This window comes from Leptinotarsa decemlineata, unplaced genomic scaffold (assembly GCF_025532065.1).
Source record: "Leptinotarsa decemlineata unplaced genomic scaffold, Ldec_3_MD MMD2_tig00000505_RagTag_RagTag, whole genome shotgun sequence".
NCBI lineage: Eukaryota > Metazoa > Arthropoda > Insecta > Coleoptera > Chrysomelidae > Leptinotarsa > Leptinotarsa decemlineata.
The window spans coordinates 17,355,509-17,373,325 of NW_027412549.1; the positions used below are offsets into that span (position 1 = coordinate 17,355,509).

General features: G+C 34.4%; 1 protein-coding gene across 2 annotated transcripts in view; it reads right to left on the reverse strand.

Moving 5' to 3' along the window:
* LIMK1 (LIM domain kinase 1) overlaps nucleotides 1-14,740 on the reverse strand; it is a 61,002-nt gene extending 46,262 nt beyond the window's left edge. Inside the window, exons 1-8 of one of the 2 annotated variants that reach the window (XM_074174093.1) lie at nucleotides 14,622-14,740; nucleotides 13,714-13,831; nucleotides 13,526-13,640; nucleotides 11,906-12,036; nucleotides 11,675-11,845; nucleotides 11,195-11,290; nucleotides 3,390-3,522; nucleotides 2,883-3,322 (exon numbers count right to left, since the gene is read on the reverse strand). In XM_074174093.1, the coding sequence (XP_074030194.1) occupies nucleotides 2,883-3,322; nucleotides 3,390-3,522; nucleotides 11,195-11,290; nucleotides 11,675-11,845; nucleotides 11,906-12,036; nucleotides 13,526-13,640; nucleotides 13,714-13,831; nucleotides 14,622-14,643 (1,226 nt within the window). In that variant the 5' untranslated portion in view covers nucleotides 14,644-14,740. The remainder of the gene's footprint in view (nucleotides 1-2,882; nucleotides 3,323-3,389; nucleotides 3,523-11,194; nucleotides 11,291-11,674; nucleotides 11,846-11,905; nucleotides 12,037-13,525; nucleotides 13,641-13,713; nucleotides 13,832-14,621) is intronic. The other variant, XM_074174094.1, reaches the window with a different exon arrangement.
* Nucleotides 14,741-17,817: the final 3,077 nt, after the last annotated feature.

Below are 17,817 nucleotides of genomic sequence, written 5' to 3' on the forward strand. Positions count from 1 at the left end.
GAAATCGACGTGTCCGAGCTTTTTTTAAAAATCTTACTTTTTATGTTCAAAAACGGCTCTGTTAAGTTTTCGTTGTTACACACTGTATAAATTAATTCCATCATGAAAAATACATTTTATGACCAAATTTGCTTTTGTGCGGTTGTGAAACTATATTTTCTATTGGCTATTTATTATGATCATGAATTGAATTGATTTCATCAAAACACAGTACCGAATGTTTTTATTACATTCTCTACATGTTGTGGAATTGGCAGCGGTGGTAGTGCGCCCGACTCACGATCGGAAGGTCGTGGGTTCGATTCCCGCCTCGACCAGATGTTTATCTCGTGAGAATTTATCTGGTTGAAGCTGGGATGATTCTGCAACCGTGTTAGGAATCACACGTTAAAAGGTAAGACCTCGTTAGTCCTTAGCTCGCACAAGTTTCTCAACTTCTGAGAGTTGTCCTTCGTATGGGGGCGACAGCTGATTAACGGAAAAACAGATTTTTTTAAACAGATTATAAATGAACATGCATATTTTGAAATGGTATATTCCCCTAATATCAAATATTTTTGTAGGCCTATTGCTGGTCCTCTCAGCTTGTATATAACAATAACTTTATTCGCAATAACAAATTACATATACTAAATTCCAATCATTTACAGATTTGCAAATAAAATAGTTCAGTCATTTAGGTCCAGGCGAACCTGTATATGACAACTACATACAAGCAGAACGATTATCATTAATGAATTTGATATATTGTATATACATTTTATGATTTTATTTTGTAATTTTGTAAAGGTTTCAAATGAGAGGAATTAGCTGTTGCACAACCTGATGTTAGGTGTTAAATATTCAAATAAATTGTTTTCAAATAATTGAAAGGAATTTCATATTTTATAAAATATACCTACAAGAGATGCAATTTTCTTTCTGATATGAACCTAAAATGTTTACTTCTTTCTTAAATTCTATCAAATTAATATTGGAATTGAGAAAAAACATTTTGTAATCTGAATTTGTTCTGGATGTAATTGTAAAACAAGATTAATCGAAATTCAAATGTAACTCATGAGATCTCAACCAAAGAGATATTATTTTAAAGTCTTTTAAAATTGATTTTTCAACGATATTGGTATTTTTAGAAAAATAAATGAGGGTTATATCAACAGCAAGACAGATAGAACCATATAAATTCAGTTCTGTAATAGAATTGATGTACATTAAGAAAAAAGTCGGACCTAAAACAGAATCTTGTGAAACTCAACTTTTGGTGGTTTTCAATGCACTCTTTTTATCTGTATATAAGTATACTGCTTGGCGAGTAAGTTCATTCGGCGATGTATTTCGCACATCCAGCCATTGATTCCCAATAAATGTTTTCCAATTCAAAAAAAACTCATGAACTATATAAAATCTCATCCCGGATTTTCTTTTTTCTGTGTTGTGATATATTTGTTATGTATATATTTGTTATGTTGAAACCATTCTGAAATCATTGAAAAATGCGTATCTTTTTTTTTCTTCTATCTTATCATCATTTTTGTTATTTATGTGTTATTTATTTATATATTTTTAAAATAATGTACCTATGTATATTAGGATGTCCTAAAGAAATCAATTAATATTATTATTACTAATTAGTTCATTTGAAAACATATTTGTTCACGACTGAAAATGTGCTTAAACATAGCTGAAGATACTTTCTACTATTACAGATTGATTCAATAAATCTAAGCTACTACTACATGACAAAATTAAGTTTTTGTGGAGGAAATTTTTTTTATTGATCTGGGCAATTCTTAGCTCTTTGTTGATAGTTAAAATTATAAAATATGACAAGTTTTCCATTCTGAAAAATACATTGAATTCATACAGTAACTTATCATAATAAACTAACAGTCTGCCCTTTCTAGCCGTATATGAAGTTCTCCATTATAATTTTAATTTTTTTTTAAATCCTCAGAAAGATCCCTATTTCACATTTCAAAACTCTTTTGACATCTCTCCATGGGCATTTGAAAATAAATTGAATCAAAGAAACAAACTGCCGTAGACAGAGGGAAATGAACCATGGTCGACCATGAAGTGGATACTTAATCGTAAGAAAATTCAGGACCTGGTAATAACAAGTGGGCTGAAAAAAGTTTTTCTGCGATTTCGTCCTTCAACCGCTCCAATAATGCTATGTAATAGTCGCTGTTGATGGTTTTTTCCATTTCAAGATAGTAAATGAATATTATACCATGTGCATCCAAAAATACTAATACCATAACCTTGCAGGCCGACTATTGCTGCGCCCTTGCAGGCTTTGGAGTCAGTTCACCACTTGCAGGGATGGTTAATTCACCTTGTTTCAAATTAGCAAACCACTTCTCAACAGTTGATTTTCCTGGTGCAAAGTATGAATAATGTTTATCAAGCTAAGCTTTGGCTTCAACAGTATTTTTTCGCCAAAAAACAATGCTTTGTCAACACACAAAATTAATTTTTATCCATTTTCTTCGAAATAACAAGAGCTGCTTCACTTACAATGTTCTATCCCACAAACTAATAGTTCGGCAGCTGTGAAATTTGTACACATGTCTTTTGAAGGTTAGGGTGCCGTCTTTGCTGCGGATCAAATTAGATTCTTGGCCTAAAAGATCACTTACCAAATAAAGTAATAGGCTTCATTGACAATGTAGATTCATTTGATTAAGTTGAAATAGTATGGCCAACAATAAACCTTCATTTTGGACCCAGCTATCTACATACCCATTAAAACTTTTTAAAAAAGGAAAATTCCAGTGTCATAACATTAACCTTCTCGAAAAATCATAAGGGGGTGTTTGGTCGCAGACCAAATTATTCAAACAAAATTTTCAGGAGTCATATAGAATAAAAAGACTCACTCATCCAAAAGTCGACTCATGGAAGAACTCCTTTCCTTGTCAAGGCTCGGTCGGTTCTCGGACAAATTATTTTTCCTCCGCAATTGTCGAGATCTCGTTCCACTCATATAACCTTCATCTTTTCTTCGAAATAGCCTTTCTCTTTGATCTGTCCTACCGGTGGAACCAATATTATTACTGTTATTATTGGATTCAGTACTAACAGATAAATTATCTTTTGAAGAGAGCTGTTGAGGTATTTGAACTTCTAAGGTGTTGGTTTTAGGCTCATCATGTACAGAATCGGTTGATCCAAATTTTAAGAGATCAGTTGGAATGTTTTTGTGGCACGGAATGTTGGTATCACTGGCTGTTGTTGTTAGAGGAACGTTGGACTGAGTTAACTCTGTAAATTTGGCGATATTTCTGGATATCGTATCTGGATCATGCTCTATAGTAAGCTGAAATATAAATGAGATTTTATATTTACTATTGAAATAACACTTAATGACTGAAATTCATTTTTACCTGTATTACTGTATCTGAATATCTCAGAATATTCTCTACATTTTCTAAAGGGGTATCTCTCACAGGTATTCCATTTATTTCTAAAATTTTATCGCCAATGTGTAATGACATCAAGTCATTATTCATATCCAACCTGTATGGGAAATAATATTCAATAATCACATTTGAAATATGTTAAAAAATAAACAAACGGAGATTTATTAAAAGTACTGGTAATCACTGAAATTGAAGATAATTTTCATGCAAGTGTTTCACATTATCTGTCAAATTTCAATTTAAAAAAAAAATAATAAAATAACGGAATTAGTAACTAATTTTTCTCAAATTGAAAGGGGTATATTTTTAGGAGAGATTAATTTTTGGAAAGAAAGATTTTGACCTTTTACTTCTTCATTGCTATACCAAAAAAACGCGATAATCTTCCAAAGAAAGGAAGAAAGCAATCAATTTATTTATATTCCAGCATCTGTAAGCACTGAGACTTACGAACTATTTTGTGAATCGTTTGTTTGAAGGTGATTGACAATGTTTCATGATGGATTTCACTAGTTCGGACTTCCATTGTCTACTTCCCTTAATACAACCATTACAAGGAAAAACATCGTCTTTTGTGAAGACCTACTAGGGTCAATTGAGGTCACACAGGAAGATCAACTAATTAGTTTCGACGTGGAAAGCCTTTACACCAACGTTTCGGTCGAAGAAGCACTCCAAATCATACAGAGAAAGCTATCCGAAGACGGGAACCTGAAAGAGAGAACGAATCTACCTATAGAAGTAATCATGGAATTATTAGGATGCTGTGTACGAAACTGTTATTTCCAACTGAAGGACGAATTCTTTACACAAGATGAGGGACTGCCAATGGGATCGCCACTTTCACCAGTGGTTTGAAACTCTGGCCATTGAAGAAGCCCACAAGAAACCTCGAGTCTGGTTGAGATATGTTGACGACACCTTCATAATATGGAACCATGGGAATACTGAACTAGACGCCTTCCTGAAACACATCAACAGCATGAGACCTTCCATCAATTTCAAAATGGAGAAGGAAATCCACAACGAATTGCCATTCTTAGACGTTTTGGTGAAGACGGCCGACACTAAGTGGGAAACATCTGTATACCGAAAACCCACTCATACGGGACAGTATCTGAACCACGAATTCAACCGCCATCAATCGACTAAAAGAGGAATCATCAAGACTCTATTAGACCGTGCTTTTGGGCTTTGTAATACGAAGGAAGGTCTCGAGAAGGAACTAGACTTCATCAAAAATGATCTTCAACGGAATGGCTACTCCAAAGCGATGGTAGAAAAGACTTTGGCTAGAAGACAGCAGGAGCCTCGCAAGGAAGAGAAGCCGTCACAACCAGTGCTTGCACTTCCCTACATCAGGGGATTATCGGAGAGGATAAGAAGAATTGGTTCCAAGTACAACATCAGAACCTGCTTCAGATCCGGTAACACTATCCGTAGCAGCCTCACGAAAACCAGGCCACCAAACGCGGAATGCGATTTCAAGAATTGCATTTACCGGACACCCTGTGAGTGCGGAAAATCCTATATTGGTGAAACTAAGAGGCCATTGAATGTTCGCATTGCCGAGCCGAGCACAAGAAACACACACAGCGAGGGGAAACCAGCAAATCAGGAATAGCAGACCATGTTTGGACCCATCAACACAACATCGAGTGGTCCCAAGCTGAGATCTTGCACAGAGAGGATCATTGGTTTGAGAGAAAATTCAAGGAAGCCGCATACATGCTGTCCAACAACGTATTCAGCCAAGCTAGCGTAGAGAAACGCAACATATGGAAACCCATCATCAAGCGAAAAATGGCCAACTCCCGCCAAAACGGTCATCTCCCACGGAACCAGTGAAGCGGAAATAGAAAGCGGGAATAACTGAAAGTACTCGAACGACCTATAAATAGTCATCTCTCGAAGGAATCAGTCCAGTCATCACCCGAAGACGATTGTAGATACTAACAATCGAAACGTCGTGAACTAACGTGACTTGGAATCTCTCCACTTTTTATTTTTATTTTCTCTTTTTTTTTCTTTTCTTTATTTTTATTTATTCAATAGTTCTATTTTTACTTTTATTTCACTTTTATTTCATTTCAGGTTTATTTTGGTTAATATAATTCTTATTTTCAGCTATTCTTTTTTAATTCTTCTTTTTTATTGGTTTCAGGGATTTCAAATCATTTTATATAGTAGACAATGGAAGTCCGAACTAGTGATATTTTGTGAATCATTAGATCAACTAGAAATTTTGCAGACCAAAAATGTAGCTTTGATTGGTGACTTCAATGCTCCTAACTTTGTATGTGTCCCCGCTCTTGATAACAAGTCCCACGCTCTTTATAATATGATTAACTCCTTGAATATGAACTCGAATAGGTTCTTGGACCTGATCATTTCCAATATGAAATGTGAGGTGACAAGAGACAGAGCTCCAATGTTCTTGAAGATATGCCTCATCATCCAGCTTTAATTATTGATTTAAATAATTTTTTTATTGACGAAACTAGTTTCAACTCAAATGATAACCAAAACCAAAAAAATGATAATTCCAAACGAGCCAATTATCCTGCATTATATAATGCGCTACTTTCCACGAACTGGTCTTTCCTTCGGAATTGTGATGATGTGAGTTTAGCTAATACTAATTTTTATGTCTTATATAATATTATTTATAATAATAATATTTTCAAAGTGTTTATACACAAATATCCCAAATGGTATATGTCCGAGATTATTTGCAATATCAAAAAGAAAACTAAACTACGCGAAAAGTACAAGAAAACTGGTAATATGCAGTACAATTATGAATTCAAGAGCCTTAGACTTGTCATCAAAAACCAAATCAAAGCTGCATAAAATTATTTATTTAAATTCTATACAAGAATATGTAGTATCTAATCTTCAATCATTGTGGTCATAGGTACATTCCAAGAATAGAACCTTCCGTATTCCAGGTAGGATGAAATATGATGGCTTCACTATTATAATAATATAAACTTCAGAGAAGAGGAAATCTTGATTGCGGCACGTAAACTAAAAAATAAGTTCACTTCTGGTCCTGATAAGATAATGTCCTTTTTGTGAAAGATTTCATCGGTGTATTGGTCTCTTACTGACACTTTTCAATCTTGCAGTTTAAAATAATTATTTTTCTGAGTTATGGAAGATATCACGAGTTTGTCTCATTTTTAAGTCTGGAGATCCATCTGATATTCGGAATTATCGTCCTATCTCAATCCTATCGAACTTTGCAAAACTTCTCGAAATTGTCATCTACAATCGCATACATTCCTCAGTTCGTAATATCATATCTCCGCAACAACATGGATTTATGTCAAACAGATTCACCATAACAAATTTAATTGTATTGACCCAAAATGTTAGTGATGTCTCAGATAATCGTGGTCAAGTTGTTGTGATATATACTGATTTTGCTAAAGCATTTGATCGACTTGATCACATGATCCTTCTACAAAAACTCCACCAATTTGGTTTCCATAATTCAGCAGTGCTTTTCATTAAATCCTACTTACTTCAACGCGAACAGTTTGTATCTTATAACGGCAATGATTCTTTTTATTACAATCCTTCATCTGGAGTACCTTAGGGGTCGAATCTCGGACCACTTCTGTTCTTATTATTTATTATTGACCTCAGTAATTATGTCGATTGTAATAAGTTATTTTTTGCAGATGATTTGAAAATATATTTACCTGTCGAAAATATCGAAGACTGTAATACATTGCAACGACAATTAGAAAATACACAGACTTGGTGTGAAGTAAACAAACTGTATCTCAATGCATCCAAATGTAAAGTTGTGTCTTATAGTAGTAGGAAAATGTCAGTCATCAAGTACAATTATCGAGTAGATACCATTTCACTGTCACAAAGTAACTCAATTAAAGATCTTGGTGTATATTTTGATCAGAATTTGTCTTTTTCCAACCACATTAGATCGAAAGTAAGTGAAGCGTTGAGAGAGAGCCCTTAAACCATTTAAATAGTTTTTAACTGTTGGGTAATAAAGACTATTATTATTATTATTAAAATAAACTCTTTACAAAGATGCCAACTGCTTCAGAGCCCATTCAGCAAACACGTCGTTGTCTATGGTTGTTTACTTTCAGTTGACTCGGGTTCTCCTGCACACCCTCACAGACAGTTCTCGGCAGATCTTCTGTTTCATTGACGTTCGTGTGTTGGTCGAGTTTACTGAACCAGTGGACTCAAATTTATCCACTGCATTGCGGACGATTATGATAGGACGATTATGGCGGCCGTAAAATTGGCGAAGCGAGTGGTATGTTAATGAACAGAACACCCATTTTGATAAAACATTTTTTTTTGAATGATATCAATTGTCAAAGTTCGAAAGTCCCTGTTGGAAGACCCCTGTTGAGATTGAAAAAATTTGTTGAGTATCATAAACTTATTCCACACTGTCAACATGGTTTCAGACAACAAAGATCAACATCATCTGCAATTTATGAATTATGTGACAACATCTACAATAATCTCAATAATAAAAAATATCCAATCGGATTATTCTTTGATTTAACCAGGGCTTTCGATACAGTTGACCATCTCCTGCTGCTTGAGAAACTGAATCGAATGGGAATACGAGTAGTGGCTAATGAATGGATAGCCTCCTATTTAAAACAAAGGTCGCAAATAGTAGTTATAGACTCAATTAAATCTTAACCTGCCCCTGTTTCAATAGGAGTCCCACAGGGTTCAACCTTGGCTCCACTTTTCTTTATAATATTTAAGAGCGATATAGGGTATTCATGTGTATCTTCCCAAATAACAATAATCTATTCAGATGATACCTATCAAATAATAGGAAAAAATGAACTATCTCTTTCTGTTCAGACTGCAAATACATCTGCTGATGAATTCTCCCAGTGGTGTACAAATAATGGTCTACTAGTCAATGGTAATAAAACCTTTTTCATGAATTATCAACAAAAAAACATTTCGTTAGACTACTGTCCCCTAATAAAAATAAATAATAGGTCTATAGAGCAGTTAGGCAAATATAAGTATCTAGGTTTGATAATTGACCAAAAATTAACCTGGGAAAAACACACTGACTATTTGACGTCCAAATTAAGTAGTGTTTGCTTTGTACTCAGGCAACTACATGGAACAGTATCTCATCAAGTACTCAAGTTGGCTTATTTTGGACTTGTACAGTTCAATATATCCTACGGATTAACCTTTTGGGGAAATTCAGCACACTCGATAAAAGTATTCAAAATGCAAAAAAGAATAATAAGATGTATTACTGGCTCACACCACAGAGAATCATGTAAGAACACTTTTATTAAATTGGGTATATTGACGCTACCATCACTCTATATATTATTATTAGTTTTAAATATAAAAAAAATGTATCCCTCTTCACAAAAAAAAATATGATACATGCATACAACACTCGTCGGGGTTATGAACTGAGGCTACCCTATTCACGGTTGACCACCGGGCAGGACTCTGCAAGCTATCAAGGTGTCATCTGTTTTAACAAAGCAACAAAAATATTGGGAAATATAGACAACTTCAATAGATTTAGGACAGCTTTTACAAATTATCCTTTATCAAATGCATTTTATTCTGTTGAGGAATTTATAAACTTTTAACATTGTCAACTTTAGAATTTTATTATTTAACATTGAAGCTTTTGGATTTTTATTATTTTATATTTACAATTTTATTATTTTATCTTCACATCAACTATATGAGGAATTTATACAACACATTTAAAATTGTCAGCTTTTAGATTTTATCTTTACAATTTTATTATTGTATTTATTTATTTACAATTAGATAGAAAGAATTAGTATTGCTATTCAACGTGGCAATGCTGCTTCAGTACTTGGAACTATTCCTCCTTCGCATAATTTTGATGAGATCATGCATTGCCCTAATTTCAGTACGGAACTGAAACCTCTTCGAAACAAGCCGTGAATATTCATGTTAATATTCATCAGTCTCCTATCAAGGTTAATTCACAAGTGATTGATCCACCTTCTTCTTTTTCAGTGCGGTCAGTGGACTCAGGTCATTCTTGCCCCCAAAAAATGAGTTGCAGTCCTCGTGATACTGGTACCCTTTCAGTGGAAGAGCTTCTTGAAGCAAGAGCCGAATCGATCCCTCTACGAAACCCTTCTTCACTTGGAAGGATCAATCGCAGCTTGAGAAATGGTTCTTATGGAGATTCTGTGAAACATGTTCTTCCATACGAATCAGTAGATAGTTGTCCTGAAAATCTAGAGAAGAAAATTGGATTGGATAATTTAGGAAACACTTGCTACATGAATAGTATTTTACAAGTGTTGTTCATGACGAAGAATTTCAAGAACGAAGTTTTAATGATGAACGAGAATGGGAATGTTTCCTACTCATTCATCAAACTCAAACAACTGTTCATGCAGCTGCAGTTTCGTAAGAAGGTATAATCTTTCCCTCCAACCGATTTCCTGTAGTCTTTGAAGTCTACTAGATACTCGTTAGAACAACAAGAGGATTGTTCCGAGTTCTTGGGGTTCTTGTTGAATACTCTTCGTGAGCAAAAGAATAGCAAAATCAATACTCCTGACCTCCTGGACTGAATGATTCCGTACAACCCATCTCGTCTTGTGTTTGTAAATCTTTTGCTGGAAAAATCCTCACTGGTTTACTTTGTGGTAAATGTTCAAGAAGTACCGAAAACTTATGTGAATTTCTGGAACTTATCTAGCTTTTCCTAATACGACTAATAACCAGTCCGTGCAAAGTTTATTGTTAAATCATCTGAAAATGGAATTTTTAACAGGTGATGATCGACTGTATTGTCAAACATGCGCAAACTAACTGACTGTTATAAGGAAACAAGTATAGCTGAGGCTCCAGTCAATCTAATAATAACACTGATGATTTTCAAACAAGACTCGACCTCTAACGGAAGCAAGAAACTCTTTGGAAGGTTCGAAATAGACGAACATTTCAACCTAGCAGACCACTATTATAATATTCATGCAGTCATTGTTCACTGTGGTTCTGGCGTTAAATTTGATCATTATTACGCCTTGGTCAAAGAAGAAACGGACGATAGTCGTGTCACGAAGTGTTCTGGTGATGCATTGAATTTATTGGAGCCTCTGGAGACACCCTACATTTTGTTTTATAAGAGAGAGGACATTGTTAGATCAAGATCTTCAGATGATATGGTGCTGCAGGTTTTCCGGGTTTTCCTGCAGCTGAAAAAGCAAATGCGCCACTGGAATCAATGAAGTCACCCTGGAGCACCAATTAATTGTTATTGTTGTTTTTATTTTATTTTTATCGTTGTTTTTATGAAATGTTTTTAATTATTATATCATTAAATCAACTATATTCAATTGTTTTGACTAGTCTGATAAAATGTTATATATTATGTGTGTAATGTTTTTAATGACAAATAAATTCTATTCTATAGTTTTTCCCAGTTCCCACCTAATTCACTCAGAAGTATCGGGAAAATTATAAGGAAATTATTTCATATTTTCATATACCCTTTAAAATTTTGTCAGTAACCATTTTTCTGACAGAATGTGGAAGAATCTTCAAAATTATGTGAAACAAAAGTATAAAAACCCTTAGATCTGAATGACATTTTGGTCGGCATCAAATACCTGACCGTATTTTTAAACAAATTTCAAAATGATGTTAATGTTTCACATGTTGCTACTCAATCTGGGAATAACGGTATACGAGTATTTTTACAATCAGTCTCCTGCTGAAACTCTTACCTATGAGGAGGCAATAAGTAGCAGCAAATGTTAAAAGCAGATGTTAGAAATGCAAAAGCCACCCGAAGAAGTTTTCCTTGGATTCTCCATAACAACCTGAATCAACAAGACAAAATATTAACAATAGTTTTGTGTTGAATTTTCTATTCTTTGTGCTTCCATTAAGTGTGTATTTCTGTTGAAAGATAAATATAACAATGTTAGAATTGTTTTTGACACCAAACAGAAATAAACATTAAATTTCTCTTAATTATAAATGATTTCTCTATTGAATGGTTAACGTGACTACAATTTTTTGCTAATATAAATATAATACTGACATTTTGACACCAATAGATATTTATTAATAATTGTATTAGTAGCAAAAATATGATTGCAAATCAGCAAAGTTAAGAATATGAAAGTTATGAAGCAGGACTTCTAAATTCAGATATAGCAAGCAGAATAATATTAAATTTTTAAAAGTGACTCAGCACTCACTCTGAAATCGTAAAACACTGACTATTCCCATTTTGGACAGAGTTTTTAGTTAACTTGATACCTTTCTGTCCTCCTGGAATTTCTACTAGCCTAATTGAGTGTGGTTTTCTCATGAAGGAAAATCCCGTTGATTTCTGTAACGGTTGCATTTGACGTTTATAGCACTGACCACTGAAATTAAAACATATTTATGAAGAATTACTCAAATATTCTCCACTTGATTAGACTCACCAGTATAATTTGGACCGCTCAACCAGAGCGTAGGAATCTCCATCTCCAATGAAGGCACTACATGAACCACAACAAAAGCATTCGGGGTGAAATTTATGTTCTCCAGCTACCATGACTGGCCCTGTGATAATCTGCAACCAAATTTTATGGCTACACAAAATATGAAGAGAAACTTCTGTGTATGCACTCAATATCTTTATTAGGAGTTTATATTGTAGTTATTTGTTTATTCTTTTCTTTTTCCATATTTTTTGTTTAACATGGAAGAAGTAGAAAGCCAAAAAGATCAGAATTTCAATTAGAGAAAGAAAGCAGAACCTTTTTTCAATCCAATTTGAACTTTATTTTTTGATTCATTTTTAGTTTCTCTTGAAGATTATTATACAGTGCATTTTTTTAATGTCTCCCCCCCTTTATTTTTTGACTGGGTCAACTCAAAAAATTGAAATTTGAGATAATGAAATTAATGCATGAATACTTTATTTTGAAGTGAAATTGACAGATGAAACGTTCAAGATGGCAACTGGGCGCCATCTGGGAAAACAAAATTAAATGGAAAGGAGAATATAATGTCAATATCTTCAACTACTACAAAATGGCGGAACTTTTAACCATTGCCTGAATACATTAACATTCAACTACATAATATAAGGTAATAAGCTTGAAGTCAGTTCAGAAGATGCTCGAAATGGTTGCCTTGAACTTCTTGACATATGAACAGCCTATCCGATATTTCACGCCGATAATTTTCGAACACAGTAACGTCAATATCTCTACAAATATTTATTATTCTCTGCCATATATCCAATAATGAAGCAGGTTCAGTTTCGTACACCTTTTGCTTCAAATAGCCCTATAAAAAAAAGTCCAAAGGTGTCAAATCTGGCGAGCGGGCTGGCCATTCTGTAGGACCTCGATGGCCAATCCAACGATCGGGAAAAGTAGTATCCAAATAGTTTCTTACTTGTCTGGAGTAATATGGTGGTGCTCTATCTTGTTGGTATACAATATTCGTATCGAATTCATTAGAATTTGCAACAGTAGTTTCCAGCATATTCAATTACAGTTTCCGTGTGGAATTTTGTTCTATAAATAGAGGTCCTAAAATATGGTTTACCAATATTTCTGCCCAAACGTTAACTTTTTCTGAATATTGAGTATGTGTTTCCCGGAAAACGTGAGAGTTGGTGTCACTTCAATAACAGTAATTTTGTCTGTGAACATTGCCGTTCAAAAAAAATGTACATTCGTCACTAAAACAAATATTGTGGAAATAGGTAGGATGCCTTGCAATGGTTTCCGACATGATTTTGCAGAATTCTGTTCTTCGATCAGGGTCATATTCAGTCATCCTCTTCAAAAGTCTCCACACAGTAGAAATAGACACCTCACAAACATTCGTGACGGAATAAGTAGACTGTTCAGGATTTACTACCATCTCACCAATTATTGCATACATATGTTTGTATATATGTATGTATATGTGTATGTCTGTGTATATGTACTTGTGGTTAACTGTTATATTTACCATACATTTATTCATTTATTTATTTATTGTATAACAAAATCATGTTTATGGAAATATATCATTATTAATTGCATATATTTGTTCATAATTACCTGACTACACTGTTGGCAAGCTTCCCCATACCTAGTCCAGTAATCATCTTTACAAAAAAGGAGACCATCTTTTTCGAAATACCAGTTAGACAGGGCTGCATCGCAGGCTGAACACCTTCAGAAAAATCAAGACAGTGAATAAAATTATTAAAGCGGTTTACTTTAATTTTTCATTCCATTGTTTTTACCTGAAACACTCCATATGCCATTCTTGACAGAGAGCTGAAATAAATTCCTCTTCGTCAATGATGTTGAGGCATCCTGCACAAACATTTTCAGATGGTGAAAAAATATTCGTCTCTCCCTCTGCAATGAAAATTTATTCATAAATCATTTTGGTATATTTGACAATGGATGTATGAAATATAAAAAAACTTCTTTTTGCCTCTGGATGTTGGACAAGAATTTTTATTAGAATCTGATTAATCAGAATATTTGTTAATCTAGATTTATTTATTATTCAGATCTTGAATGTTAAAGGCCCCAAAAACATAAAAAACATAGACTCCTTCATAAAAAAATGTCTTTTGCACATTTATTACATTTGGAAGATAATTGTTTGTAACTTCATCTTTTAGAATGCTGGGAAATTGATAGCTTTGAAAGATCAAGTGTATTTAAATTCTTTCCCTCTGTTGAATCTGTTTTCTGATGTGATGTCCGTTTGATCAGTTGGTTATACTGTTTCACATTTGTTGTAATCTGATATGAATCAACTTGCAATGCGAAGATTTGTTCCTTACATTTCATCATCATCTTATTTTTTCAATAAGGAGCTCTAGCTTTTTTTTCAGTTATGTATTACAATACATGTCCGTATTTGAAAGTATAGGGCTGATGATGAAATCTAATGAACGAAACGTCGCATTGCAAATTGGCTTATATCATACTATAACAAATATGAAACAGTACTGAAATAACTGCCAATGAATGAAAAGTTCATTCAAGTTCTTCAGGAAATCTGAGTTTTGTTATCATTTGATAGTCATGAAATTTGTCGCCCACGCATTAAATTAAAAAATAATGAAAAGACGTGGACATACTTCTAACGATCCCAGAAAGGGGTATATTTTTTTCTTTTTCGAATAATACTTACCATTATTCGATTGTTCTTGCATATTTTATATTGTTTCAAATTGTTTTCCACATCAGTTGACATTAGTCAACATTTCAACAACAACCATACTTCAACCTTCAACTAGACTATGTGACATTTGATTTTCACAGTGTTGCCAATTACCCAGGTTCATTCTTTCTATTCAGGCTCAATCGGGTGGACGTAGTTGTTTTACTCTAGGCAATGCTACAAGAACATGTTTTTTTACGATTTTCTCGTCTTCACATGAATCACATCCATATTTTTTGTGGTTCTTTTCAAGGACAAAACACAAGCACTACAGGAAAACCTTTAGGTCGCTCTAAGACCAGTGCCTGTGCGAAAGTAGCGATTCACATTGAATTTGAATCGCTGGAGAATAAATCAATTTGGAAAAACGGTCTCGGAAAAACCCGGAAAAACCTGCAGCACCACATCATCTGAAGATCTTAATCTGCCAATGTCCTCTCTTTCATAAAACAAAATGAAGAGTGTCTCCAGAGGCTCCAATAAATTCGATACATCGCCAGAACAATCAGTGATACGACTATCGTCCAACTTAAACCAGTCCGTATCTTATCTTCTGGCTATATAGGTCTTCCCCAGCCTGCTAACCAAGTGGCTGTAATACCACCCGTTGACGCATCTGCCACCAGTGGAAATTATCAGAACACGCAGGGCACTCCACTGAATAAGACCTCTTAAACTACAAGAACTGGTTTGTTTGGATATCAGAAAAGTCTGACATATGGCAAACTAACACCGCCGTTAGTCGCTTTCCGAATCGGAAGGACGGTATCCCAGCCCGGCGGTTCAGAAGATTGATGAGGGCGGCTAAGATGAAGTTGTCGAGACAACACGCGTCTCATATCTAATGGGTAATGGATTACAGGGCGGCCAACAAGCCTTTCACTCATCTTCCACATCACATTTTGAGTCAAGGCGTGGTTGCTTACCACCAAAAAGTTCTGCCTTGATAGCGCTGCAAGCGGCCGCTAAAAAGTCACTATATAGTGAGAAGTATCACGAACAAGTCCCACTTGTTCTGACCCTTTTTCTGTTTTGTTCGCAACAACAGGTTTGTTCTGGTTCTCTGCCCGGACTGTTCCTAACAGTCAAAAAACAGTCACCCAACTGAATACTGAAAATTTTGTCACGTTAACCTTTTCAGTCTACAACTGACTCACTGATTTTGGACGATTCAAAACAGTCTAGCTTTGAACCAGCAGAGAGCAGAATTGGATCATTTCTCTATAGGACAGTTTTCCAAGCGGCTGATGATGAGCTCGGTTTAGTTTTTGACACTGAACGGAGTCACTCTGTACTTGTTATGCATTGTTTGGAACCTTTGGGGCAGAAATGAATATTACTGGAGTTCTACTCCAACACCAAACTGCTATTTTTAACACCTCGACACTACGTGTTTCACCAAGTGATCCATCTTCAAGAGGAATATTAAACTGATTAATAATAATATAGTCTCGGAGATCAGTTTGATCCACGGTGAGGTCATCTTTAAGAACATCGAAGATTTCGGCTTATCAAAGCACCTGACCTTCGCTTTCCTCGGTCGATTGGGCTAAAGTCGGGAACAAAGGGGTTCATCGTAGTCTGCCAAGAAGATGTCTTCAACACCTTAGTCTACCGCAACCGCGTGATGGGTATAGAGGTACCTGACACCAGGTGCAGGGTTTCGGAGAGTCCTATGATACCCTAATAAGATTACTCAGTCTATTTCCATCGACATAACGCGGCCCTACAGTGCCTTATTACCACCTGGTACTGTATTGACTAGACACCGGCGTTGCCCTACGCTTCGGGGGATATTGAATACTTTGTAGGGAATGGGAAGTGTCGAATTTATCAGAACTATTCATTCCCCACCATTAGGTAGGAACGAATGCGTCGTGGGTGAGACGAATATCGCCCTAAAAGAGGAAGAAAGTCAGATGAAATATTGAGATTTTTCTCTGAACTTTTCAAACCTCTCTGTCAAGATGGAGTGATTATTGGAGTGGTTGGTGGTACTAAAGCAAAAATCTTGGTCAGAAAAATTCAGATGGTTGTCAGTTTCGGCGCATTGCATCTGCTTAGGGCACATGATTCTTGGAGCAAAGGATCACTTATCCTGCGGTATAGGGAGTGGTCATTGGTTGACAATGCTGACGCGCCCTCCCGAATGTGTTGGGGCTTCGGGGATAGGTGGGGACATGGCCCGACCAGCTCAATCTTCGGAAAAATGATAAATAATAATAATAATAATAATGATGCTCATCTGTATAATAATAGTTATTTACCAAATGTTGGTAGAGGCAATATTGTTTACATCAAATTGAAATGATTTTTTTTAATATTGAAGTAGTTACATAACTTTTGTACAAGTATTTGCAAGGTCTTATATATTTAATTAGGTATGTTTCCATATGGTAGGGGTTTGGTTTTTTGTAATACATAAACGGGTTTAATTCAAATAAATGATTCTCGTTCACCCTGAATAGTTGAAAACCGTTCTTTAAATTGTTATAAATCCATAATCTCTCTAAGTTAAAACTTATTTTTGACTATTAGGAATAAATGAAAGAAAAACAAATTGAACTATGTAACTATTCAATTCAATATTAAATTATTCAAAGAATTATCATCTACCTCTTTTATATATTAATGTATTTAAATGTTTTAAAAAGCATACTTTTTGAATAATTATTAATATTATTAGTGTTAGACAACATATATAACCTAAAAAACAGTTTTTTATTTACTCATATAATAATACAATAACATTTTCAACAATATATATATATATATATATATATATATATATATATATATATATATATATATATATATATATATATATATATATATATATATATATATGTATATATTTATATAATCTAAAAATTATAACAGAAAATCCGTGTACTCAGGTGTATATATTTTAACTAGTTTGTGCTGAAAATAGTAAAGTGTGCAAGATACATTGTAAAGGTTAGATAAAGTGTATGATATTGTGTCTAAATTTGAGCAAATCGAAGTTGACGTTAATTCTATTAAAGACAATGTATATTCGTCAAGTGAACGATATTAGTTCTAAAAATATACTAGGAAACGTGCCTAACTTTTGTAAATTCATACAAAAGAGCTTAGGAAAAGATAAAAGCAGTTTGAGACACTCTGAAACTCAGTTTACCAAAAG